The following is a 24,258-nucleotide window of genomic DNA, read 5'->3' as shown; positions in this document are numbered from 1 at the left end:
TTTGCCTACCCCTTCTCTAGAACAATGAGAGGCAAGCAGAGCAGTCTGCATCTCCAGAAATGTATTACTTCTCTGCTGTTCATCTTACTGGCCTCAACACGGACCAAGTCCCATGGGTATACGCCTTAAGTGCCCAAAATTCTGATGACTTGGAGGGTTCATTGGCCATGAGTCTAATCTCAAATTGCCCTACCCACTCAGGAAATCTGTAAGAGGATTCCACCAGCAGCCCTGGGTTCCTGACTAGATGGTCTAGACTAGGATTTCCTTGATAATCCATTCTAAAATGGACTTGAAGCCCTTCACAGTCAGATCGTCTGGAACCAGACTAACTTTCTACGTCTTTTGGAGCCAAGGCTGGCTTTTCATCACTTTCTTGATCTTATCTGGCTTACAGTCATCAGTGGGTTTGTCCTCACAGTTTCCTTGCTCTGCTTATATTTGAACACTCTCTAGATGGGACTCAAGCCTGCTTCTCTTTTATTCTTACATTGTTTTCTATCAGCTGGAGGCCTTTAAATGTATTTCTCTTACCCACCATTCCAGATTCCCTTCCCATGACTCTGAAAAATTCTCTTTTATTCAACTTAATGTTCAACTGTAATTAGTTTTACATAAGCAAATTTATGTTATTTCATGTATAAAAGTATTTTTATACACTTTATACATTTTTCAAGTATGTAGGTACTTTATCTCCTCTTGGTTTATACTTTTACTCAATTAATTACCAAAAGCACTTAAGGCACCCTTCAGCAAAAATAGAAAAATTCAGAGTGAGTAAATATTTTCTGAGTGCTTATTAGGTGCCAGGCACATAATAAAATGAAAGGCAAAATTTCAAATAAAATGGGAGAAAGAAAAAGTAGGCGTTATAAGCAAAACCAAATGAAATCAACAATCTCAGAACCAAATTATGCAGCAAAAAGATGAAACTTTGAAACTAAAGCTTTGCTCTGAGCTTCCTAACAGCTAAGGTAAAAGAAAAAAACTAATACATTTTGTAATTCTGTTTGTTTAGTAAAAGGAATTATATCAGCAGATCAAGAAAATCTTCCTGACCCTTAAGTTTAAAGTTTTTCCCCTTTAAAATATTATTTTAAGGTTAGAGACCTTATTTACTATTTTTTGAAATTTCTCTTTGCTACCCCGTATACACTGATATTGCCTTAGATAATCAATACTAGCCAAAGACCATTCCCCATTATTCTCGTTTTTCTTCTAAAGACACAAGAACCTATGAATTATCATATAATGTACAAAGTAAGGGAACATAATCTATAATATTGCCCTCACTTCTGACACCAATTATAAGTTCAAGGCTTCCCAAGAACACCCTCAGTCTCAATAATTTGCTAGAAAGGCTCATAGAACTCACTGAAAGCTGTTATACTCACGGTTATGGTTTATTATAGGGAAAGGTACAGATTAAAATCAGCCATAGGAGAGATGCATGGGCAAAGTCCAGGAGGGTCCAAATGTGGAGCTTCCAGTTGTCCTCTCTCCATGGAGTCATGGATAGCATTAACTTCTCCCAGCAATGGTATGTGACAATGTACATGATGAAGTATTGCCAACCAGGAAAAGTTCCCAAGACTTGGCATCCAGAGGTCTTTATTGAGGCTTAATCACCAAAACTTAGTTGTCCACCTACAATAGCTGACCTCAGTCTCCATTCCTTCCAGAGGTCAAGTGATACCACATGACCCAAAGCTGCACCTGCCCCCACTCCCAACCATATTGTTGTGTGGCTCAAATTACATTGTTCTATCCAGCTGGCCCAAGGTGCCCAGGTAAACAAAGACTTTTATCAAGGCTGGACATTCCAGGGGCTTAGGGGTTCCTCCCAGGAGCCAAGGGCAAAGGCCAGATCTTTCTTTGCGTAAAGTTAATTCTTTATTAAACACAAGGTCAACACTATGGTTCGTGAATCCAGTGCCTGACTTTGACCAGGACACCATGGACTGGTTTACTGGGGGACACAACTAGTATTCTCCATGATACAGAGTGCTGAAGTTGAAGGCTAATCCTTGACTTTCCCTTTACTCATTAAGCATAAATTTAGAAAATAAAACCAATAAAATTAAATTTTTGACCCTGTTTTTCTTTATAGCACATGGTTTATATTGAAATAAAAAGTACTAACATTTTTTAAAAAAGTGTTTTTTCCTTTCAGTAGTTTTTAAAGGTCCTGTTTTACATATCAGGAGTTCAAACACTGACATTTCATCAAGAGGTTATTTGTTTATCTTATCCATTCTCTTTCTCATTCTCGATCTATAAGTTTTATAGCTTTAAAATTCCAGGATATTCTATTCCATTTCTTATCAGCGTTATCCTTTAGCGGGTTTTCTTAAAATTTTTTAAACATTTTTAAGAAGTCTTTCTTCTCTTTGAATCTCTGGACATTTCCTAGGTTTGTTTTCCAAAGACGTGGAAAGCAGAAGTTCACTTATTTTTCCAGGAAGCACTACTCTTGAGAAACCGGGGCAAATTAAGCTCCCTACCATACGGTAGACTTCAAGCATACAGAGATTTTTTCCGTTTACTTTCCCACATGTAGCCCCAGTGCCCTGTGCTCCTTGACACATACAGACACTCGGTATATATCCGTTGTGTCGAAGAACAGTTTCCAAAAAGTTAAAAACCTAACACTTGCATAAATCTAAAGCAAGCATGTACCAAAGATTTATTTAACTCATTAAAGAGAGAAACAAAGTGAGGTGGTAAATTCAGTATTAAGATAGGTGCTAAGGGGTGCCTGGGTGGCTCAGTCGGTTAAGCATCTGTCAGCTTAGATCATGATCCCAGGGTCCTGGGATTGAGCCCCACATCGGGCTCCTTGCTCAGTGGGGAGCCTGCTTCTCCCTCTCCCTCTGCCTGCCACTCGGCCTGTTCGTGCTCTCACAGGCTCCCTCTCTCTCTGTCAAATAAATAAAATCTCAAAAAAATAATAATAATAAAAGAAAAGAAAATAGGTACTGAAAGAATGCTAGGGTAAGATTGGTAGGTTAGACTTCTGGTAGGTTAGACTTCTAAAATGATTACTATCATCCAGGACAATAAAATTTTAACTATGGGCTTATCTTCACTACTGCACAGAAGTCATTTGTATTTCTACTTGGATAAAATTCATTTGTGCAATGTAAAGCTATTCTTTGTGGCCTCAATGACTCACTGAGTGCCTGCACTCACCCTGCTGTTTTGAACTTTTACCTAGTTATTGCCCATTTCTGGGTACCCATCCCCACCATGTGTGTTTAAGCAGCAAGCCTCACGATGACTTTCTTATTTTGCTTCTTCCCTCCTCTCCATGTTGACCCAATTACATTCAAATTACCCAAAGAGCAGGCTTCCCAGTGCCACAAGCTACCTTACCCCTCACCTCAATAAAGGTACTTACCCAAGGGTCCTTGCTCTGCTCTTTCCCCGCCTGCAGTGACCAAACTTTGGGCTTTGGGTGACTTAATGTGGTTGTCTGAGCATACCATGCACCCCTCTCTAGGATCTGTGATGAATTCTTCAATTTTACATGCCTTTCCAAGTATAATTTCTGTGGCCTTGTCAGAATGATCCTTAATGACCCCACAAAAGGGGCTTACTCCCTCATTTACACCCAATATGCATTGCTATCAGTTTTTCAGGAATTGCCTATCCTTGTAGAGTTGTAAAGAAGTCTAATCAACAGTAAAAAGGAACCAAATGAAGTATTCCTTAGTAATGTTGGGGAGTTTAATCTCATCTGTCAGGTCAGGGAATTTAAAGGCATCTCCTTTTTGAGAGGTGCCTGAGTGGCTCAGTTGGTTAAACATCTATCTCTTGATTTGGGCTCAGGTCATGATCTCAGGGTCGTGAGGTCTAGCCCTGCATCGGTGCACTGGGTACATATCCTGCTTAAGATTCTCTCTCTCCCTCTGCCCTCCCCCACTTGCACTCTTTCTCTCTCTGTCTTTAAAAAAAAAAATCTCCTTTTTTATTTCCAAATGCAGAAACAATTAATAGTTTATTGGTAATTTGATTAATTTTGTATTAAGCCAAGTATTTTACTTCAAGCTACTTTTAGTCTGTGTTTATTCAAATTCAGGCATAAATGGGTACTCAAAAAATATTTATAGAATTGATAAATAAAGGCAGACTTTATCTACTATTCTGACTTTGAAGGAGTCATGTCCAAACAATTTGGTGTCACAATTTTGCTCATGTTTACAAGAGCAGTGAGTAGTGGGGAAACTGGGGGATGTAGAATCAGACTGACACAGTTCAAATCCCAATTCTGCGGTGTATTGGTTGTATGGTTTCCAGGAAACCACTTAACCCCTCTGAGCCTTAATTTCCTTTCAATAAAGTGGAGATAATATTATCTACCTTACCAGGATGTTGTAAGCATTGATATCTACATAAAGGATTGGTCATAATGTATGCAAAATGCCTCATACACATTTGCAGCAAAAAGGGAGGATATACTTGTCTTAGTTCAGGCTGCTATAACAAATTATTACAGAATGGGTAGCTTAAAGAACAAACACGTTATTTCTCACAGTGCTGGAGACTGGGAAGTCCAAGATCAAGGCATTAGCAGATCCAGGGTCTGGTGAGGGCACTTTCCCCGGTTTATAGATGGCCATCTTCTCGTTGTATCCTCACATAACAGAGAAAAGGAGAAGCAGCAAGCTCTCTCTGCCTCTTCCCATAAAAGCACCAATCCCTTATGAGGCTTTACCCTCATGACCTAATCACTTCCCGAAGACTCATCTCCAAAAACATCACATTAAAGATTAGGGTTTCAGCATATGAATTTTGGGGGACACAAACATACAGTCCATAGCAACAGCATAAACATGATAAAAATAGGGAAAGAATTTTGTCATCTAACAAAATAAGGGAAAGAAATCACAAATCATGAGCAATCAAAGCAGAAATAGAGGACTAATTCCCTCTTTTAAAATCTGTGACACTTTTCTATTAGCAAACATAAATGAAATGCTATTTTTTAACCTATTATTGTCTTAACTTTAAAAATTATTTGGAATACAGCTTGAGAGATTTATCATTTGGTGATAGCAAATAGTTTCTTTGTGACTTGCTAGCCTTGTGAGACCCAAGAATATTGCAAGTGGATGAAGATTTCTAAGTGATTGGTTTCTGTTTAAGTCCTCAATTAAGATAAGTGCTCTGGTTATTTTTGCTGTATAACAAATAAACCCAAAATTAAGAGACTTAAATCAATCATGTTATGCTCACAGTTCCTATGGATCAGGAGTCTGGAGAGAGTACCACAATGCCTCTTTTCAGGATATCTGGGGCCACACACAGTTGGAAAAACATAGATACCAGGGGTGACTTAAGGGCTGGGAACTGGAATCATCTCAAGATTTGTTCACTCATATGTCTGACTCCTAGACTGGAAGGACTTAAAGCCTGGAGCTTCTGACCAGAACAGCTACACGCAGCATCTCTGTGTGGTTTGGCTCCCTTTCAGCACCGTGGCCTTAGGGTAGCTGGACTCCTTACATCGTGTCTCAGGGCTCCAGGCACAAATATTCCATCAGACAACACAGAAGATGCATTGCCTTCTATGATGATCTCAGAAAGCACATCACATCCGTTCTATATATTCTCTATTGGTCAAAGTGGTCAGTAGCCCACTTAGATTCAAGGGGAGGGAACATAGACCCTACCACTTAGTAGGAGGGCGGCAGGGTAGTATTGTAGTGAAGAGTGTAGGATAGGAAATATTGTTGTGACCATCTTTAGAACGTGAAATTGGCCACAATGAGTGACTCTGCAGAGGCTCAGTTCACACTGGAATATGAAATGAAATGTGTGCTCTAGTTGTCAAGGGCATTTCCTTGCAGTTGGTCTGTTGTCACTGCCCTGCATTCAACTAGTCACACACAATTTTCTTTGTGATGGGCTTTTCTTTTCTTTTATCTTTTTCCTAATGTTGCATTTTCTTAGTTTGGGTTCATTACCTCACTGATAAAGCTGTTTTAATATTTAATCTATTCCCAGTTTCCAAATCATTTTCTCAGGTGCCCATCAATTCCTCATAAGTGGTTAATTTAAAAGGCCTTTGAAGCATGACTGCATCCAGCTAAGGCAAATCTAAATGTCAACCTTGGAAGCATCCAGTGACATTCAGATGACTCCTTTCAGTATAAGGGCCTCATTTTTCTATCATGTGGTATAGCTTGTCAAAAGAGGGCCAGAAATGGTGCTTTTACCACCCAACATTTTTAGTGTTATTGAAAGAGCTGGCACCCTAGAATCATGCAGGCTTGCTTTAATCCCAGGTGCCCCATTTAGTTGTGTGAAATAGAGCAAGTTTCTTAAAAATTATGGGTTAGTTTCCTCATCTACACACTGAAGATAAAAATCCCTCCTTTATAGAGTTGTACTAAGGAACTTAAATAGTCCAAGAAGCTTCTGATGTGGAGTCTGGTTTATAGTAAGGACTCAATAGTAGCTAATAATAAGAAAAACTACCTTTACATTTCCTGTGTCCAAAATTTTCTTTCAGTGTAATAAGTCTTGATCAGATTCTTGCACCAAATATGCCAGTTTCACGAGACAGGTGAGGGAGGAAGTGTCCACGCTGGGGATGATCCTTGAAGAAGATGGCTTTCTCTTCTTCACCCTTGGAGCAGGAGGCAGGGGTTGATGGCAACAAAATGTTCACCCGAGAACAATGATAAACCAGGGAAGGTGACTTCTCGAGGCTGGGGTTGATAGAGGGCATCCTTTTCGAGGTTTTGTCTCTACCTTCTTCTTCTCCATGCATATTGATAAGATTTGTTAAAAGGGCAATAAAAATTTTAAAATGTTTTCAAATCAGATATCCCTTGGCAGGACTACCACAAGATAGTAAACACCTCATTGTAAAAATATAACACATTTAATTTTCCACCAATGTTCATTTGTTTTGTTTCTTATGTGATTGGGGAAAAAAAAGAGGAAAACCAAGAAACAGACTCCTAGCTACAGAGAACAGACTAATGGTTACTAGAGGGGAGGTAGGTGGGGGGATGGGTTAAATGGGGTGATGGGGATTAAGGAGAGCACTTGTGATGCGCACCGGGTGTTGTATGGAGGGGTTGAATCACTAAATTCTATACCTGAAGCTAATACTACACTGTATGTTAGTTAACTAGAATTTAAATAAAAACTTGAAAAATATATACACATATTTAGTAAAATGTATTAAAACTTTGGCAATGTATGCCGTGTTAGAAGTAAAATCCAAAATGTAGGATAGAATTTTCTTCTTTTGTCTCTTGAGACTTCTCCACTTAAAATTGCTCTTTAATCTCCAATTATTGTAATTATCATTGTAAAAATGAAAAATGTTTATTGCATTATTTTAAACAGCAAAAAGGCTTTAATTGACTTGAATTTATGTCTTTCTGTGTGCCAGGTGGTGAAATTCACCAAATCCTTTGAACTGATGTCCCCAAAGTGCAGTGCCGATGCTGAGAACAGGTAGGGCTTGCGAGTTTCAGATTTATCTTTTGCTCCTTGTCTTCAGTCCTTGGTGTTGGCAGCATCATGTAATTCTTTGAGGATACGAGTTCTTTCTTTAGATTGGCAAGTGCAGCCAAATATCATCACTCTTCTGTATTTCACAACTTCGATAAAAACTGCTGCCTTTCTATGTCAACTATACTTCAATAGTAAAAATTTTCAAGAAACTATAGCTTAAAAATACATGTTTACATGTATAAAGCTGCAAAAGAATGAAGTCAATTTTTAGGTACACAGGCAACCTAATTTTCTTTTTTATTCTGTCCCGTTGCTTCTCTTCCTCCCTTTTGTTTGCTTATATTTGGCCAATAAATATACCTTTGGGAAAGAGGGAGTTTCCAGTAACCTTTTTTTTGCTCCCATTGGTATCTTTGAGGTAAAGGTGAGGGTTGGGGACAATCAGTGAATTCCTCTTAACCTTGTACTGCCCTGAATACCAGTTGGGCTGCTGCAAAAGTGAATTCTGTTTACTTTGGTCCCTTCTAGAGGAAAGGCTAAAAAATAGTGAAACTGACCAAAAAGCAGAACTATGGAGAAAGAGAAGTAAAGTGTTTCTGGCATCGTGATAATGATAATGATGTTAGTACTGATACCAATGCCAGCAAGATAAGCAGCTTCCAATCACTGAGTGCCAAGTGTGCCAGGTTCTATCTAAAGACTTCATAGGCCTTTACTCCCCAAAATAATCCTATGAAGTCAGCATCATTACCCTTGTATGACAGAGGAGAAAACCAAGGTTCAGAGAGTTTAAGTGACTTGTTAAAGGTCCTGCAGGCAGTAAGGGGTAGCCACATCCAAGGACAAGGTCACCTAATAAAACTCTCCCAGCCTCTGAACTTTGATCCTATTCCCACACATAATTTATAGCCTGGTAGTTAATCTCATACAGTGAATGTCTGTTTCCCAAATCTGGCTGATCAATCAGAATCAAGCTTGGAGAACTTGATAAAAACAATTCCTAGAACCCTCACTGAGAGGTTTTGATTCAATATGTCGAAATTGAAGTCCTAAAGATCTGTATATTCAAAAGGCTCCCTGAATATTACCTGCTTCAAGATGTAATATTCAAGGGTAATTTGATTTTATATATCCATCATTGCCTTAAGTTCAGGAAATAGAAATCAGTACATTAATATCAACACTTCATTTAGTTACTCTAATTTTTATTCAGTGCATGAAATTTAAAAGGGGCCTTTGCTACCTACCATATAATTCCATTTATAGGGCATTCTTGAAAAGGCAAAATTATTGAAACAGAAAGCAGATCAGTAGTTGGAGATGGAGATCAGATCAGGAGATGGAGAGGGGCTTACTACAAAGGGGCACAGGGGAATTTGGGGATGTGATGGAATTATTCTATATTTTGCTGTGGTGGTGGTGGTTGTGTGACTGCACATATCAAAATTTGCAGAACTGTACAATAAAAAGGGTAAATTTTACTATCCATAAATTATACCTTAAGATGGGGGAAAAGAGGCCTTTTATAAGAGGTTTTTGTTTTCCTGCAAATATATTTATGTCCACACCTATATCTAATGTCTGCCAATCTATCCCTAAAAAAGATATTTAGACATAGAGAGTTATTAGTGGTGTATTAAGCAGTTTTCCTAAAGTTTTCATGTAAAATAACATGAAATACATTAGAAAAAAATGTGTATTCATACTTACTCCTTGAACTAGTCATGACCTGATGTAAGCTCTCCCTCATATATGAGGGGGGCAATGTTTATGGAGTTATTAAAATGCAACCTTTGAAATCCTAGTGCTTCAGTATTGTTCTTTTTATGCTACTGAATGTGTCCTCTTGGTCATTGCAGAGTTAAATATTTCTGATCTTTCAATTATTTTTAATGATGAAAGAACTTCCATGTCAAAACAGAATGAACCAAGGCCCAGAGTGTCCTTGGCAAACTTTCCGATAATAAGGAAAGAAAGAAGGAAAGAAAAGAAAGGTCAGATTTTCTTTAAAGAGACATTCGAAAGGTGCCTTTGAACTTTGACATTATGAAATAGTACTCTTCATCATTCTATTTGTGGCCTTTAAATTAATGTAGAATGTTCATTTATCTCAGAAGACCTTTCCTGCTTGGTCTAGTAATTTCCCTCTTACAGATGTGGGATCTTTCAGTCATTTATTGGAAGTTAAAAGGAATAAAGACAAGTGGCTCTAGCATTTACTTCGCCAGAGGCTGTGGAAGAGTCATTGAAACAGGCTGTGAGTCTACCAATCACAGCCCGCTCTCAACACGTTGTAAATCTTTCCTTTAACCTTTTATCACTTAACATCGTCACTGTAGATAATGTCCATTAGATACCTCAGTCCTCTGGACATCGTTCAGAGTTATAATAGGATAGCTTGAAGATAGTGTCTATGGCTTCATGCAACAATGTGTCAGGGTACAATTTTAATTCTGATGAATTCTGGCTTAAGGCTCGCTGATTTTTATAGACAGTCCTTGAAGACTTTTTTTTAAAAACTGGTTTTGTTGCTGACTTATCATTTTTGCATATTGCCCTGTGGGACTAACTCCTTTGTCATGGCCACACTCCTCTTGGTCTTCATGTAATTAATACCAAGCAGTTTGAGAGTTAGAAATAATTTGATCCATTTCTCTCCATGAGAGATGTACCTCCTCTGAGGCATCCTTAACAACTCCTCCAGTGATAGGAGGAGATAATGCTAAGTGAAATAAGTCAAGCAGAGAAAGACAACTATCATATGATTTCTCTCATCTATGGAACATAAGAACTAGGATGATCGGTAGGGGAAGAAAGGGATAAAGAAAGGGGGGGTAATCAGAAGGGGGAATGAAACATGAGAGACTATGGACTATGAGAAATAAACTGAGGACTTCAGAGGGGAGGGGGGTGGGGGAATGGGATAGACCGGTGATGGGTAGTAAGGAGGGCACGTATTGCATGGTGCACTGGGTGTTATACACAACTAATGAATCATCGAGCCTTACATCGGAAACCGGGGATGTACTGTATGGTGACTAACATAATATAATAAAAAATCATTAAAAAAAAAAAAAAAGAGCCCCAAATTAAACCAAACAAACAAACAAAAAAAAAAAAACAACTCCTCCAGTGATAAAATTCTCACTGTGTCACCATGGGCTTTTTCCACTGATAGGGTTTTCTAATTGTTGGAAGAGCATTTTACGTTCCTATAACTTCTACCTATTTGTCCTGAATTTGTCCATTAGAGATAGTTGTTCTTTCATTAATTTTATTCCTTCATTCAGTTGCCATATGTTGAATAGCTACTCAGTGCTGGGAACTCCGATAGGTAATGGGGCTACAGAGATTTTTTAAAAGCCAGCAGTCTCTGCCTTCAAGGATCTCAAGGCCAATGAACAGAGGTCGGAGTAGGTTAAGAACATAATATAACCATAACCAGATTTCACCAGGCCTCCAGACCATGGCTATAAGTAGAGTCACATTAACAGTGATAATTTATACTTTGCTGCTTGGTCATTTCTCCCTTGTAGTGTAAGACCCTCCAGCCCCCTGCAAAAGCCACTCTCAAACTAGTTCTGGGAGTCCCCAGGATTTGAACAGACAAAAACAAAACAATTTTATTACTGACTTATCATTTTCCCAAGTGTCCACTCCGAAATCCTCTCCCTCGAGACATAACAAGCAGCATCTGCTGGGCATGGGCTCCTTTGCCCACTCCAGAATTCATTGCACTGTTTCAGAGGCACCGGTGGCCTTTTCAAATCTGAGCAAGGCTGGGTAATGAGTGCATAAGTGGGAAGAGGTCTCACTTTCTCTACCACACGTTATAGTTTGTTGTTTGGCCCCTAAACAGCTTTGCATGTACCCCATTTTTTCCAGATCTTTCAGTTCCCAAAGATTTGTCTGTAGCCCTTCTTTCTCCGTAACTTGGACTTCATCCATAGGGCCAGGCTTAGGAGCCAGAACCCTGACTGAGGGCCAGCCAATAAGTTGTTCTCTTGGTTTCCCCACCTTACTTCCATGTTGGCCATCACGCTTAGATGCTCAAAACCTACCCGTCATAGTCCCTTTCCCTCTGTACACATTATCTTGTGCAAATAAATGCCTTCTCATCTACAGATGTGTCTCAGTTTAGGCTCATATGCCCTGCTATCAAGTAAATCAGTGACTGCAAAGTAATCCAGTACTCTCTGTGAAAGGTTTGTGCCAGATGGTATTTTAATAGGGAGGAGGGGCACCCAACTCATCTGGGTAAAAATGGAAGATGATGTTCAGGGAAAGCTTTTGGATGTGGTGAAAATTTAGTTAGGTCCTGTAGAATAATGGAAAGTTAGTGACACAACTACCTTCCAGGAAGAGGAAGCATTGTAAACAGAGGCACAGAGGTGAGAAAGCTAATGAGGCATGTTTCAGGATCTTTAATTTGGGCTGTGAGTTGTTGTCACAAAGGTCATCACGATTGATGATGGTGACCCTTAACTCCCCATAAGGGCATCCAGATGCCTAGAATGCCAACTGACTGGGGCAAGGGTCTTATCGGGTCCTGAAATGCTCAAACCCTCTTAATTGGCCTAGAGACTGGCTACATGCTTACTCATAGGGGAGTAACCACAGACGTGGCATACTGAGATTTGTGTCTTGAAAACTCATCTGGGTAGTAGAGAGGAAGTAGGGCTAGAGGAATGGCAAACTAAAGTCCCCAAGGGATTAAATCTACTGCCTCACCCCGGTAGCAATGGTTCAGTACTGGAAGACTGCCATGGATCCGCTGTGCTTACCTTTTCCAGGTCAGAACTGCTACTCTTAGTCGATTTTTATACTTCAGGGTCTCCAGACTCTTTGCCACTCTTTTCACTCTCCCCTGGATGGGCTCCAGCTTGCCAGAGTCCTTCTTAAAGTGGTATTTCCCAGAATGGGACATACTTTTTAGTTTTTTTCCAGAATCAGAACAGATCAGAAAGAGATATGTACCTTGCTTTTTCAGAACACAGTGCTGTTAATGCATTGATTATTATGATCATCTTGTATTGTCAATGCTGACTTTTTCTTTAAAATTGAGACTTCATCTGACTCATTTGACACTCTACCTCGTCAGATCTCACTGTTAGAACCTTTCCAGTGAAGCCTAGTTTAAGAATATTTAGTGAATCAGCCTGAATAAACTTTCTTGGATCTCTTATTCAAACTTTAAAAACCTCTTTTCTCTCATCAGTGAGAACAGGTAGTTTGAATGATCATGTGTACCTTAGAAATGGAAAAAGAACATTTATGGACATCTTAACAGAAATTTTTATTTAGTTTGAAATATATTTGGCCAAATTCTGTTGATCTATCTTCTAGGTATAAGTTTGGATCCTCTTTTGGAAATTGCAATTTCTCAGCTGTGCTACTTAGGGTTTTTTTTTTTTTTTAAAGCCAAATGTCTGTAATTTCTAGAAGGTAACAACTGACTAAAGGGTAATTTTTCACATTTAATGAAATATAGTGGAAATATTGTTATTTAAAACCTGAGCTCTTTAACCACTTTGGCCTTCTGAGATTATGGGAGTAGAGGGGACAAAATTTATTTTAGTGGGAAGCAATCCTTTTTTTTTTTTAACTTAATCTTTATGCTATATTTTTCATTTGTTGTGACTGGAAGGAGAGGAGAAAAATAAAGCTAGAAATCTCAGAGCAGCTAAAGGGCAGGATGTTTGGTTTAAGGAGCCTATTGGCATGCAGGTCAGCCTGGAGAGTTGGAGAGCTAAAACATTCTGTTTGAAAAGATGAGGACAAAATGTAGCAGAATAATGGCTCCCCAAAGAGATCTAGGTACTAATCCATGGAACCTGTGAATGTTACCTGGCAAAATGGACTTTGCAGATCTGCATAAGAATCTTGAGATGGGGAGAATTATCCTGAATTATCTGAATGGTTCAGTGTCCTAAGGGTCCTTATAAATGGAGGAGATGCGACAAGAGAAGCAGAGATCAGAGTGAGGCAGTTTGAGAAAGACTTGACCTGCCGTTGCTGGCCTTGAAGATGGAGGAGTGGGGCCATGAGAAAGGAATGTGGGCAAGCTGTACAGTTAGAAAAGGCAAGGAAATGGATTCTCCCCTAGAGAATGGTATGGATTATAAGATAATAGCTTTGTGCTACTTAAAGCCACTTAAGCTTGTGGAAATGTGTTATAACAGCAATAGGAAACTAATACAGGGGTTTGAGTTTAAAAGGAGTCTAAGAAGAGAATTCAGGAACAAAATGAAGGAGTAAGGAGAAGCAAACCATGTCTTCAAGAATCAAAAGGGCTGAGAAACATGGGTAGAGACTGAAACTTATGGAGAAAACATGGCCAGTGAGAAGTTCCCAGGGATGGGACAGGTAATGGATTTATCTGAACTGTCTGCTGTGCTCAGTGTTAAAATATTGCCCCCACTTTGTGCTTTGCTTGCTGTCTTCAGTTGCTACTGGAGCTCTGGTGTTTCATCCAAAGGCTCCTCCGAGAAGTCACTCCTACCTTGCAAAACCTAGAAGTTACACTGTTACAGGCCACTTCTGAGGATTTATAGATAGAAAAAATAGGAGAGCTTTGAATACTCAGAGATATGTATGGTTAGAAATTTGTTCTCTTTTAAATATTATTTCAATAAAAACCGTTTCCTCGGTGCAGTGGGTTGAATAGTGTCCCCTCAAAATTTATGTCCATCTGGAACCTTAGAACGGGGCCTTATTGCCTTATTTGGGGGTGCCTGGTGGCTCAGTTGGTTGAGTGTCCGACTCTTGGTTTCAGCTCAGGTCATGATCTCAGAGCTGTGAGATCCAGCCACTGAGTGAAGAGCCTGCTTGAGATGCTTTCCCCTCCATCTGCTTCCCCCTCTGCTCCTCCCCCTGCTCATTCTCTCTCTCTCTCTCTCATAAATAAATAAATAAATAAATAAATAAATAAATAAATAAAATCTTTAAAAAAAAGAGAATGAGATCTTATTTGGAAAGAGGGTCTTTACAGATGCAGTTAATTAAGGATCTTGTGGTGGATATAGGTTGAGCCATAAATCCGATGACTGGTGAGGACATATAGGGACATAGAAGACAAAAACATGTGAATCATGCTGGATATAGGGTGAGCCATAAATCCGATGACTGGTGAGGACATATAGAGACATAGAAGACAAAAACATGTGAATCATGCTGGATATAGGGTGAGCCATAAATCCGATGACTGGTGAGGACATATAGGGACATAGAAGACAAAAACATGTGAATCATGCTGGATATAGGGTGAGCCATAAATCCGATGACTGGTGAGGACATATAGAGACATAGAAGACAAAAACATGTGAAGCAGAAGCTGAGATTGGAATGATATATACAAATCCAGGAACAGTAGGAGCCTCCAGAAGCTGGAAAAGGCAAGGAAAGAATCTCCCCTAGAGCCTTTAGAGGGAGGGTGGCCCTGCCAGTACCTCGATTTGGGTCTTCTGGCTTCCAGAATTGTGAGAGAATAAATTTCTGTTGGAAACCAACAAGTTTGTAGAAATCTGGTATGGCAGCCCAAGGAGACTAATACACTCATTAAATGAGGAAGTTGAAATAGATAATGTCTACTAAATGTCTCTTCTGGCAACAAAGTTCCAGGAAGCAATGAGTCTAAGAATCAACTCTTGTGCATTATAGTGATTTTTTTAAATCTAATTAAGGAAAGAGAATTAACTGTCATTGAAAGACTCATATGTCATACTTAGGTTGTTTAATTTCATGAATGCCCAATGCATTAGACTTTATTGTCCTCATTTTACAAATGAGGAACCTAAGACTCAGAAAGGTTAAGTAATTTGCACGCATTTGCAGGTTACTAAGTGTTGAATTTTTAGTCTGAGAGCAGTGCTACTGGCAGTACTCTCTGCGTTCCCGCAGGCTTCTGCCTGGAAGAAGTTCTCTTGGCCATCTAATGCTTTACTCTATTAAGACTGAGGCCTTAACTGGGTTTAGATGCTGTTTAATATGCCTCTAACAAGATTATACTATGATCTGGCATTGAAATGAACAGTTATTATTTCACAGAAAAACATGGAAACAAAAAATGGAGTGTAAATTTGATATTAGTGATGAAAATGTGTATTGGTGGGAAACTGGCCACGGTCTCGATGTTCTTGCAAAGCAACAACCGAGGAAGAAACTCACAAGGAGATGAAGCCAAACTATGTTTTGTTACTGAAATACATACTAAAGGAATACTTACCAATGCCAAGTCATGCAACTGAAGACAAGAGAATTACCAAAGCACTCACGGTAAATGAAAGAAATTTCAAAACAGTAAGAGGCTGGTATAACCAACTTCATGCATGATGCAAAACTGCTATTAAAGTGTGGATTTATCAATTTATCAAAAACTTCCAATGTGTTGGAGGCTTTTGAATTTCTAGGGACAAGTGATTCAGTTAAAGAAAAAAGGAAACTGAACTTAGTCAAATAGGAAATGCTGAGAAAATCCCAGTGTCGTTTGACATGCCTGTCAATGCCAAGGGTGCTAAAATAACCACCATCAAGAACACAGATTACAAAATGTAGCATTTCAGCATAACACCGTGTGTAATGTCAAATGGTTAAAACTTGCCACCATATTTAATTTTAGACAACAAAATCAAATTAAATGTGGGAAACAGAATTTTGGCCCCCGGGGCCCTCACCTTCAGTTGTCATACCCATGAATATGTTATGGCCAAAGAAACTTGCACACGTAATTAATCAATTGATGTTAAAATAGGGAAATTATTCTGGATTGTCCAGGTAGCTCAATCTAATCATGAGCCTTTAGAAACTTAAGAACTTTCTTCCAGTTGAGGACAGAAAAGGAAGCCAGAGAGATGCAGCCGATAAGGGAAGTCAGAGATTTAAAACACAAGCAGGATGCGACACATATTGGTGGCTTAAATGTAGAGGGGGCCACATGTCAAAGAAACCAAGACCTCAGTGCTACAATTACAAGGGGTTGAATTCTTCCAACAGCAAGCAGCTTGATTCTTCCCCAGAACTCTCGGAGGAGAATGAAGTTCTGTCGACAGCTTGATTTTGGTCTTGTGAGATCCTGAGCAGCAAATCCAGCTATGCCATGACAAACTTCTGATCTCCGGAATTGTGAGATAATAAAAGCATATTGTTCCAAGCTGTTAATTTTGTGGTAGTTTGTTGTGCAGAAATAGGAAACTAAGGCACTATTAGTGCATGAGTTTGAACCCAATCTCATATGAAAATGGAATTGAACTCAGTGGTGTGAACACAGACACACAGATAAATAAATGGGAGCCAAGTTGGTGAATGAGCGACATATAGCCAGCCATGTAAAACAGATGACCAGGACCCCCCCATAACCCTCAAGTTACACAGGGTCTTGACGCAGTTTTAGACATGTGGCTGCACAGTTAAAGAATTGCTGGTGGCATGACTGGACAACAGCAACCCCTTAAAATTTCTGGCAACAAACCAACTAAAGATCACTTCAGGGAAGAATATGAGTCTGGCTTTGCCAAAAACTTTCCAGTGACACTTCCTAAGTTTCATAGAACACCAGCGTCAAAACTTGCCGGAGGGTGCTGGCGGTTTGGAAGAGAGTCCTGGAGATGACAGTGGAGCCCTCTTCTAAGAAATGCTGCATCCTCAATATTCTGATAGCTCAGAGGATGTTATCTGCAAACATCAATGACTCCGTACTGAAAAGTGATTCAGAAAAGCGACACTGAATTTAAGGAAATTTTAGAAATGTCTTAGTCAGGGGCGCCTGGGTGGCTCAGTCGTTAAGCATCTGCCTTCGGCTCAGGGCGTGATCCCGGCGTTCTGGGATCGAGCCCCACATCAGGCTCCTCCGCTGGGAGCCTGCTTCTTCCTCTCCCACTCCCCCTGCTTGTGTTCCCTCTCTCGCTGGCTATCTCTCTCTCTCTGTCAAAATAAATAAATAAAATCTTAAGAAAAAAAGAAATGTCTTAGTCAATTTATTTTACTTATAATTTTCCCTTTTATTTATAATCAACTTGTATAGTTTAAATTTTCCTTCAAGAATGGCATATCATAAAATTTATGCCTAATCTAAAAGATCTTTTAACATAAGATTAAAATAGTGTAAGTGATAAGAACAAATTGCCTCATAACATTTTTTGTCTTTTTTTACTGGTTCGAAAATAACAGTGCATCCTATAATGGATGGTATTGTAGATTCCATCAAATAATATGACCCTTCCCTACATCGTTTTTCCTGTGGCTTTTCTACCCCTCAGCTCATTTACACCTACCCCTGAGGGTATGTATATCTCAATTTTGAGATGCACCTTAGGGGACCTTCAGGCTTTCTTTCAATTTTTAGATTGGACAGCCCTGTGATTCTTCTCAACATTAGTTTTCTGGATTACGTTTTTAGGTCAGAATATTGAAATTTATGTTTCAATGTCTTACTGATTTTTTTTCCTTTCCTTTCAATTCTGCGTGGAATCTAGTTTTACAAACAAATTACTCCTCCCAGCAGTGGTTTGCAACAATTCCTTACTTCTCTGTAACTCTTCCCTTTAGGCTTTCAGCCCCCATGGCCCAAATCTGGCCATTTTTTAAGGGGAACTGACTTCCATAAGATGTGACTATAATGAAACAAAAGTACAGGATGAGCTCTGAGATTGGTTCATGAGTCTATAAATGAGACTCCCAGAGAGGTTCTTTTTTCTTGTCCAGTAGCAATGATACATTCAGGAAAAAACTTGGAATAGACCATCTTAGCCTGAAAAGACTTAAGTATGATGACTGAGGATTTTGTTTATTCACTTTATTGTGATTGTACCCTGCAATCATAATTGTACATTTTATAACCCTGAGATGTACTTGGCCCAGGTGAGATGATCTCTAGCACCTACCCAGATTACAAATATGATTCTGGGCTTATGCTTCCAGAAGGTGTGATGTAACCCACCTTCACTCGGACATTGTTACTTAACCCTGATGAGGATTTTAGGAATCAGAAATTCTGCACCTACCTTGAAGAAAGTTGCTAAATGTCTTCACTCTTGAGTCCTAACTGTGCCAGTTTCTTTGGGTGTCCTTTAGATGGTGACTTTCAACCTTCTTTAATTACAACCTTCAACAAAAGATATATTTTATATCCAAATCTAGTTAATGTATATAAAACACACAAAAATGTACACATATTTATCAAAAACAAGTTTTATGAAACTATACTTACCTTTACTATGTATGTATTTTCTGATGTAGTCTGGTCTTTAAAAACAAATAAACAAAAAAACAACCTGCTGTCCTAACTCACAAAATTGATTTCATGATTCACTACTTTGCTGTGACCCACAGTTTGAAAAACAAGGCTTTAGACTCATAAGCCTTGTTTGATTTATACATGTAGTATGTGTGGCCTCAATCAATGCCTGTATTCATTATTTTTAAATATGGTGGTTGTATGAAACATACAACCCAAACTTTCAAGAACTTTTTCACTCAAATATATGTTTGTGCTTCAAATTTGGCACCTTGGAAAGTGTTTTATTTGTGTAAGTTTTGTACACCCCCATTTAGTACAAGTGAATGAAGTGTGTTATATAATCTGTTGATAAGGTTGACAGTCTTTCTTTGAGAACTTTGAATATGTCATTCAACGGCCTCCTGGCCTCCCTGGTTTCTGATCATGGAGTTTTTAATCTTACTGAGAATCATTTGTATGTGATGAATCACATCTCTTTTGTTGCTTTCCAAAGATTCTTTCTTTGTCACTGGTTTTCAACAATTTAGTCACGATGTGTGTAGGTGTGGGTCCCTTTGAGTTTATCCTACTTGGAATCTGTTGAACTTTTTGAATTGTATAGATTAATATTTCTTTTAACCAAACATGGGAAGTTTTTAGCCATTGTTTCTTCAAATATTCTTTTTGCCCCTTTTCCTCTCTCCTGTTTTTCAGAGACTCCATAATGTTCGTATGCTTGATGGTGTCTCACATGTCTCTGAGACTCTATACAATTTCTGCTTCTTTTTTTTTTTTTTTAAAGATTTTTTAAATTTTTTTATTTGTTTGACAGAGATAGAGACAGCCAGCGAGAGAGGGAACACAAGCAGGGGGAGTGGGAGAGGAAGAAGCAGGCTCATAGCGGAGGAGCCTGATGTGGGGCTCGATCCCACAACACCGGGATCACGCCCTGAGCTGAAGGCAGACGCTTAACCGCTGTGCCACCCAGGCGCCCCAATTTCTGCTTCTTAAATCAGATATTTTCGATTAAGCTATCTTCAAATTCGGTGATTCTTTCTTCTGCCTTCTCAATCCTTCCATTGAAAACTTAGTGAATTTTTCATTTCAGCTATTGCATTTTTTAATTCTAGAACTTTTTTTGTTCTTTTTATAATTTCCAACTTTTTGTTAATATTCTGTATTTGGTGAGACATTGTTCTTTTATTTTCCTTTAGTTCTTTAGATTTGGTTCCCTTTAGTATTTTGAATATATTTATAATTGTTTGATTGAAGTCTTTTTCTAGTAAGTCCAACATTTAGACTTACTCAGGGACAGTTTCTGTTGACTGGTTTTTTTTTCCTGTGTACTTTCCCGTTTCTTTATATGTCTCAGTTATTTTTTTTTGTTGTTGAAAATTGAATATTTTAAATGATACAGTGTGGAAACTCTGGAGATCTGATCCACTTCCCACTCACTTCATCTAGGGTTTGTTGTTGCTTCTCTTTGTTCCTGTTATTGTTGCTGCCTCTGTCTGTTTAGTGACTTTCCTGAACTATTCTTTGTTGTGTGTGGCAACTGAATTCTCTGCTTGGTTAGCCTCTTATCGGTGAATGACTGGACACAGATTCCCTTAAAAGCCTTGAGCCAATAAATCATCCTGCTTCGCTGAGGGCTCTGTGTGCATGTGGGTGATACCTTTAATTCTCTGAGGGGAAGTTTACATAGCTTTCGCTTTCTGCTTACACAGAGCTTCAAGGTCAGCCAGAGGTAAGGGCTTAGGGCCTTCTTGGTCTTTCCTGGGCATACATACAACTCTGCACATGAGTGTGCCCTTCTAGATGTCCAGGAATATGTCAGAGCTTTTCAAAACCCCCTAGGAATATCTCATTGCCATGCTGCTTCTTTCACGTTTTCTAGTCCACTTCTTGTTAGCTGCAACTATTATCCCCGCCTACAGCAGTTGCAGTGTTAAACAATTGCTGCTGGTTTTCTCCCACAAATGCCCCGGAGGTGAAGGCTGTTCTCAGTGAGCAAGTCTCAGGTCGGGTCGAATAAAGACGTACTTTGTGAGTAGAGGTTTCTGATGGGGCTGCCAAACAGGTCAAATAATGACAGTTCTCTGAGGAGAACTTTTAGGGAGCTCCAAATCTGTTCTCTCTTTGCTGCTGGTTTCCCCAGCTAGCATGGTTATGTAGCTCTTGGTCTTCTAGCTACCCTGGAGTTGGGGGGAGCAAGATGGGAATAAAGTCCCTTAAAATGCCCCCCAAAACTTGCTGTCCTTACAGAAATTCAACTGTTCTTCTTGAATAAACACTCCTCAGATTTTTGCAAGCCTTTCCTTAATTTGCAGAGTTCTCAAAAAGTTGATTTTGACAATTTTTGCTAATGTTCTTACTCCTTTTATGGAGGAACAAATTTTCAATGGCCCTTATTCTGCTAATTTGGAAGATTGTCCTCTTCTTTTTACCTTCTTCTTAATCTCTATTACCTAGAGTGATAGGAAATGGTAGACAAACTCACACAGTGGTGTAAGATAAAACATTTCCACAGTATGTGATGAATATATTCTTTTTTCCTACATTCTTCTTCATGGATCCCTTTCTTCTGTGCTAGAAATCATGTGCTAGGAAGCCTGTGATGGGTATTTTGTATAAATAAAAAAATGATATCTATTCTGATTTCAAGAAAATGAAGAAAACCTTTAAAATGTTAAAAATTAAAACAGCACTGTCACCACCACCCGCAGTCATCTTGGAACAGAAGCAAGATTTATGCTGCTATGTCACTTCCTTTAAAACAAGAACTTTAGGACATTCTTCTTGACAATTATCTAGCAAATTCAGGGCTGCTGAACCTCATAATGCCAATATTTAATATTGTTAATTGAAGAAGAGAGATGCAGATGGCCCAGGAGGCTCATTTTTATCCCCTTTCCATTGTTTAGGACAGAGGTGGCTCCGCAGATCTGAGTTAGCTCAGCAGAAGACAAGACTGGTACCAGAGACTGAACTCTGAGGCTCCCTCTTGGTATAAAGGCTAGTTCTTTACCAGGAAACTCTGTTGTTCCAGAGTCAACTATATATTTCCAGTTCCTTTCCCTAAAAATATATAGAGTGTTATGAGATTGTAGTGTTTCCACTGAAACATTTCATACCTGACCTAGGCATACCTCTCAGGGAGTCATGTCACTTTGATATTTCTGGGCTTGTATGTTTTCCCTCCAAATAACCCTATTTTATAAATACCCTCCATGACACTAGTGGTGTATGTGGCCCTGTACCATTTGCATGATACTAATTATAAGAATTAAACATCAGTGAAAGAGAGGAAACATTTATAAAATGCAGTTGTATGTCTTGCAAAATCTTAAGAAAGTCAAGAACACATATTTCTCAAGCATCTAACCTTTACCTCTTAAACATATGTAATTTCTGTCTCTTCTTTTTCTTGCCTTTGACATGAAGACTCAAATGAAAGACAAACCTTCTCATTACCCCTGTTTATTTTGGGCCAATGGGTTTGTCACTCTAGAAAAACTGTCACAGAGGAGAAGAAAGCTATAAAAATGTTCCATGAACAACAAGGCACATGAATAAGTACTGAGATCAAACATAATAAAGTAGCTATAATAAAGTAGGTCAGCTGTCTCTTAGATTGCTGCTATGCAGTAAACAGAATTATGGCAGCTTGAAAACCTTAATGATTGGTTTTTATATTTGACTCTTACTTTTGTAGGTCTCTTATTTAACATGCTTGAGTTAATATTTTAACACATTGAGTCCTCTTCTCTTTTCTTGCTGTGTAGATGTATCCCTGGGACTTGTTGGGAAGGTATGCTCTCGAAGATCAAATAACAGATGGGTGCAGTTGGCCACAGCACCCCCAAAGAGAGATGTGGTGGGGCTGCTTGAAACATCTAACAGGATAGGAATTTTAACTGTGTGCTCTATTATCAACAATTTGGCCGCTAGCGCATTTTCTCTTCAGCATGTCTCCAAATATGACAATGATGCCACAGCCAAAAACAGTTAACATCTCTCCTGCCCCAGGAAAGAAGCAGTTAAACAGAACATGTCTCACCTTAGTGTTTTTATAAAAGAAAAATCTTTGTGATATAAGGAATTGATATTTATTGAGAGCTTTTTATGTGCCATGCATTCATCAACGTTATATTATTGTATCCTCAGATCATCCCTGTAAAATGAATTTTACTTCCCCTATTTTCCATTATGGAAACTAAAAGTTATTAAAATTTTATCTGTAGTCTCACAACTAGGAAATGTTGGACCAAGATATGAAACACCCTTCCAGATTTGCTTGGCTGTGAAACCAAGCAGTTGTCACTATATGATGCTAAATTGTAGACATCAACCACTCAGTGATGCCATCTGACACCCATCTGAGAGTCACAAGACTCTTCCCCAAAGTGACACCAACTCCTGCGGGTGATAAATCTCATCATTCTAATCGTACAACTTGAGGAAATGAGGGACAGAAAATGCGTTCTTTGGTCACCATGTCTTAATTTCTAATAACACAGAATGCTTAAAGCAGGAGAAATAAGAGTGTGATGAAGTGTCCTCAGGCAAGACCTTAAAAGTAAGTCCATTAACAGGTCATGATAAAGTTTTGGAACTTCTGCAACTTAGAGCATCTTCCTCACCTACCACCCTGTGAGAATTGACAGGCTAGCTCTGCTTGCTAATTATACTCTCTCCCATTACTTTTTATGACTAAAAGATTGTTTGGTAACCTTCAAAGATATACTGAAGCCAGTAGGGGATTATTCATGTGCCAGTTCTGGGTGTTTAAGACTCCCCTGCTGGGGTGCTAGCTTTGAGTCCCACTGGTATTGACTTAGTTTCTTAATCTCCTAATTGAAAGACAACTTCAAATAATGTTGCACAGCTCGAGGCTTCAGGAAGGATCCAGGGATAGATAGGTTTACCTGAAAAGAAAAAGTAAGGAATAGACTTTCTCTCTGTGAACCAAAGCTCAGAACGACCTCTAATCAATGAAACAAAATGGCAAATAGTATCAGGCACAAACTATAGATCAAAAAACAGTTTTTGTTTGCAAAACAGAAAAAAGAAGTATCTGTCCTAAAGAGTTCTTGGAGTTCCTGTCCTGCCTTTCTGAACCCTGCCCCCACTGGATAATACTCAAGCTGGCAGAGGGCAATTGACAATCATTCCTTGACAGTGAGAAAATAGATGCTAGACTCTATGTTGACACTTCTGCTCCTAACCTAATGATATATTTTTAGTTAATGGTCACAGTTTTCATTAATGATTGTTATAGCTCATCAAAGAGAATATATTAGCTAGTCTTGAAAACATTAAATTTGAGATGCCTGGAAATGACAAGGAAGCAATGTCCAGGAAGTGCTTGGATATATATGTAGGGAAGACAGGACTCAATGGGCTGCGGGTGTAGATGTGGAAATCATCAATATATATTCAGTTGTGGATACAAAGTACGTCCACGGGACCACACAGTATATTGGTTGGCTCTTCCACTGTAGCCTTATTGATCACTTCCACCATGTATCCTCAGTTTTAGCTCTAGTATTTATCATATCAATACAGAA

General features: G+C 38.9%; 1 protein-coding gene across 1 annotated transcript in view; it reads left to right on the top strand.

Moving 5' to 3' along the window:
• PDE11A (phosphodiesterase 11A) overlaps positions 1-24,258 on the top strand; it is a 361,649-nt gene that overhangs the window by 151,524 nt on the left and 185,867 nt on the right. Inside the window, exon 5 of the mRNA XM_045806179.2 lies at positions 7,412-7,476. Within this exon, the coding sequence (XP_045662135.1) occupies positions 7,412-7,476 (65 nt within the window). The remainder of the gene's footprint in view (positions 1-7,411; positions 7,477-24,258) is intronic.

The sequence above is a fragment of the Ursus americanus genome, chromosome 1 (assembly GCF_024610735.1).
Source record: "Ursus americanus isolate L20-20 chromosome 1, mUrsAme1.1.p, whole genome shotgun sequence".
NCBI classification, from domain to species: domain Eukaryota; kingdom Metazoa; phylum Chordata; class Mammalia; order Carnivora; family Ursidae; genus Ursus; species Ursus americanus.
Note: the sequence above shows the minus strand (reverse complement) of the source record. Positions and strands in the feature narration are given on the sequence as shown.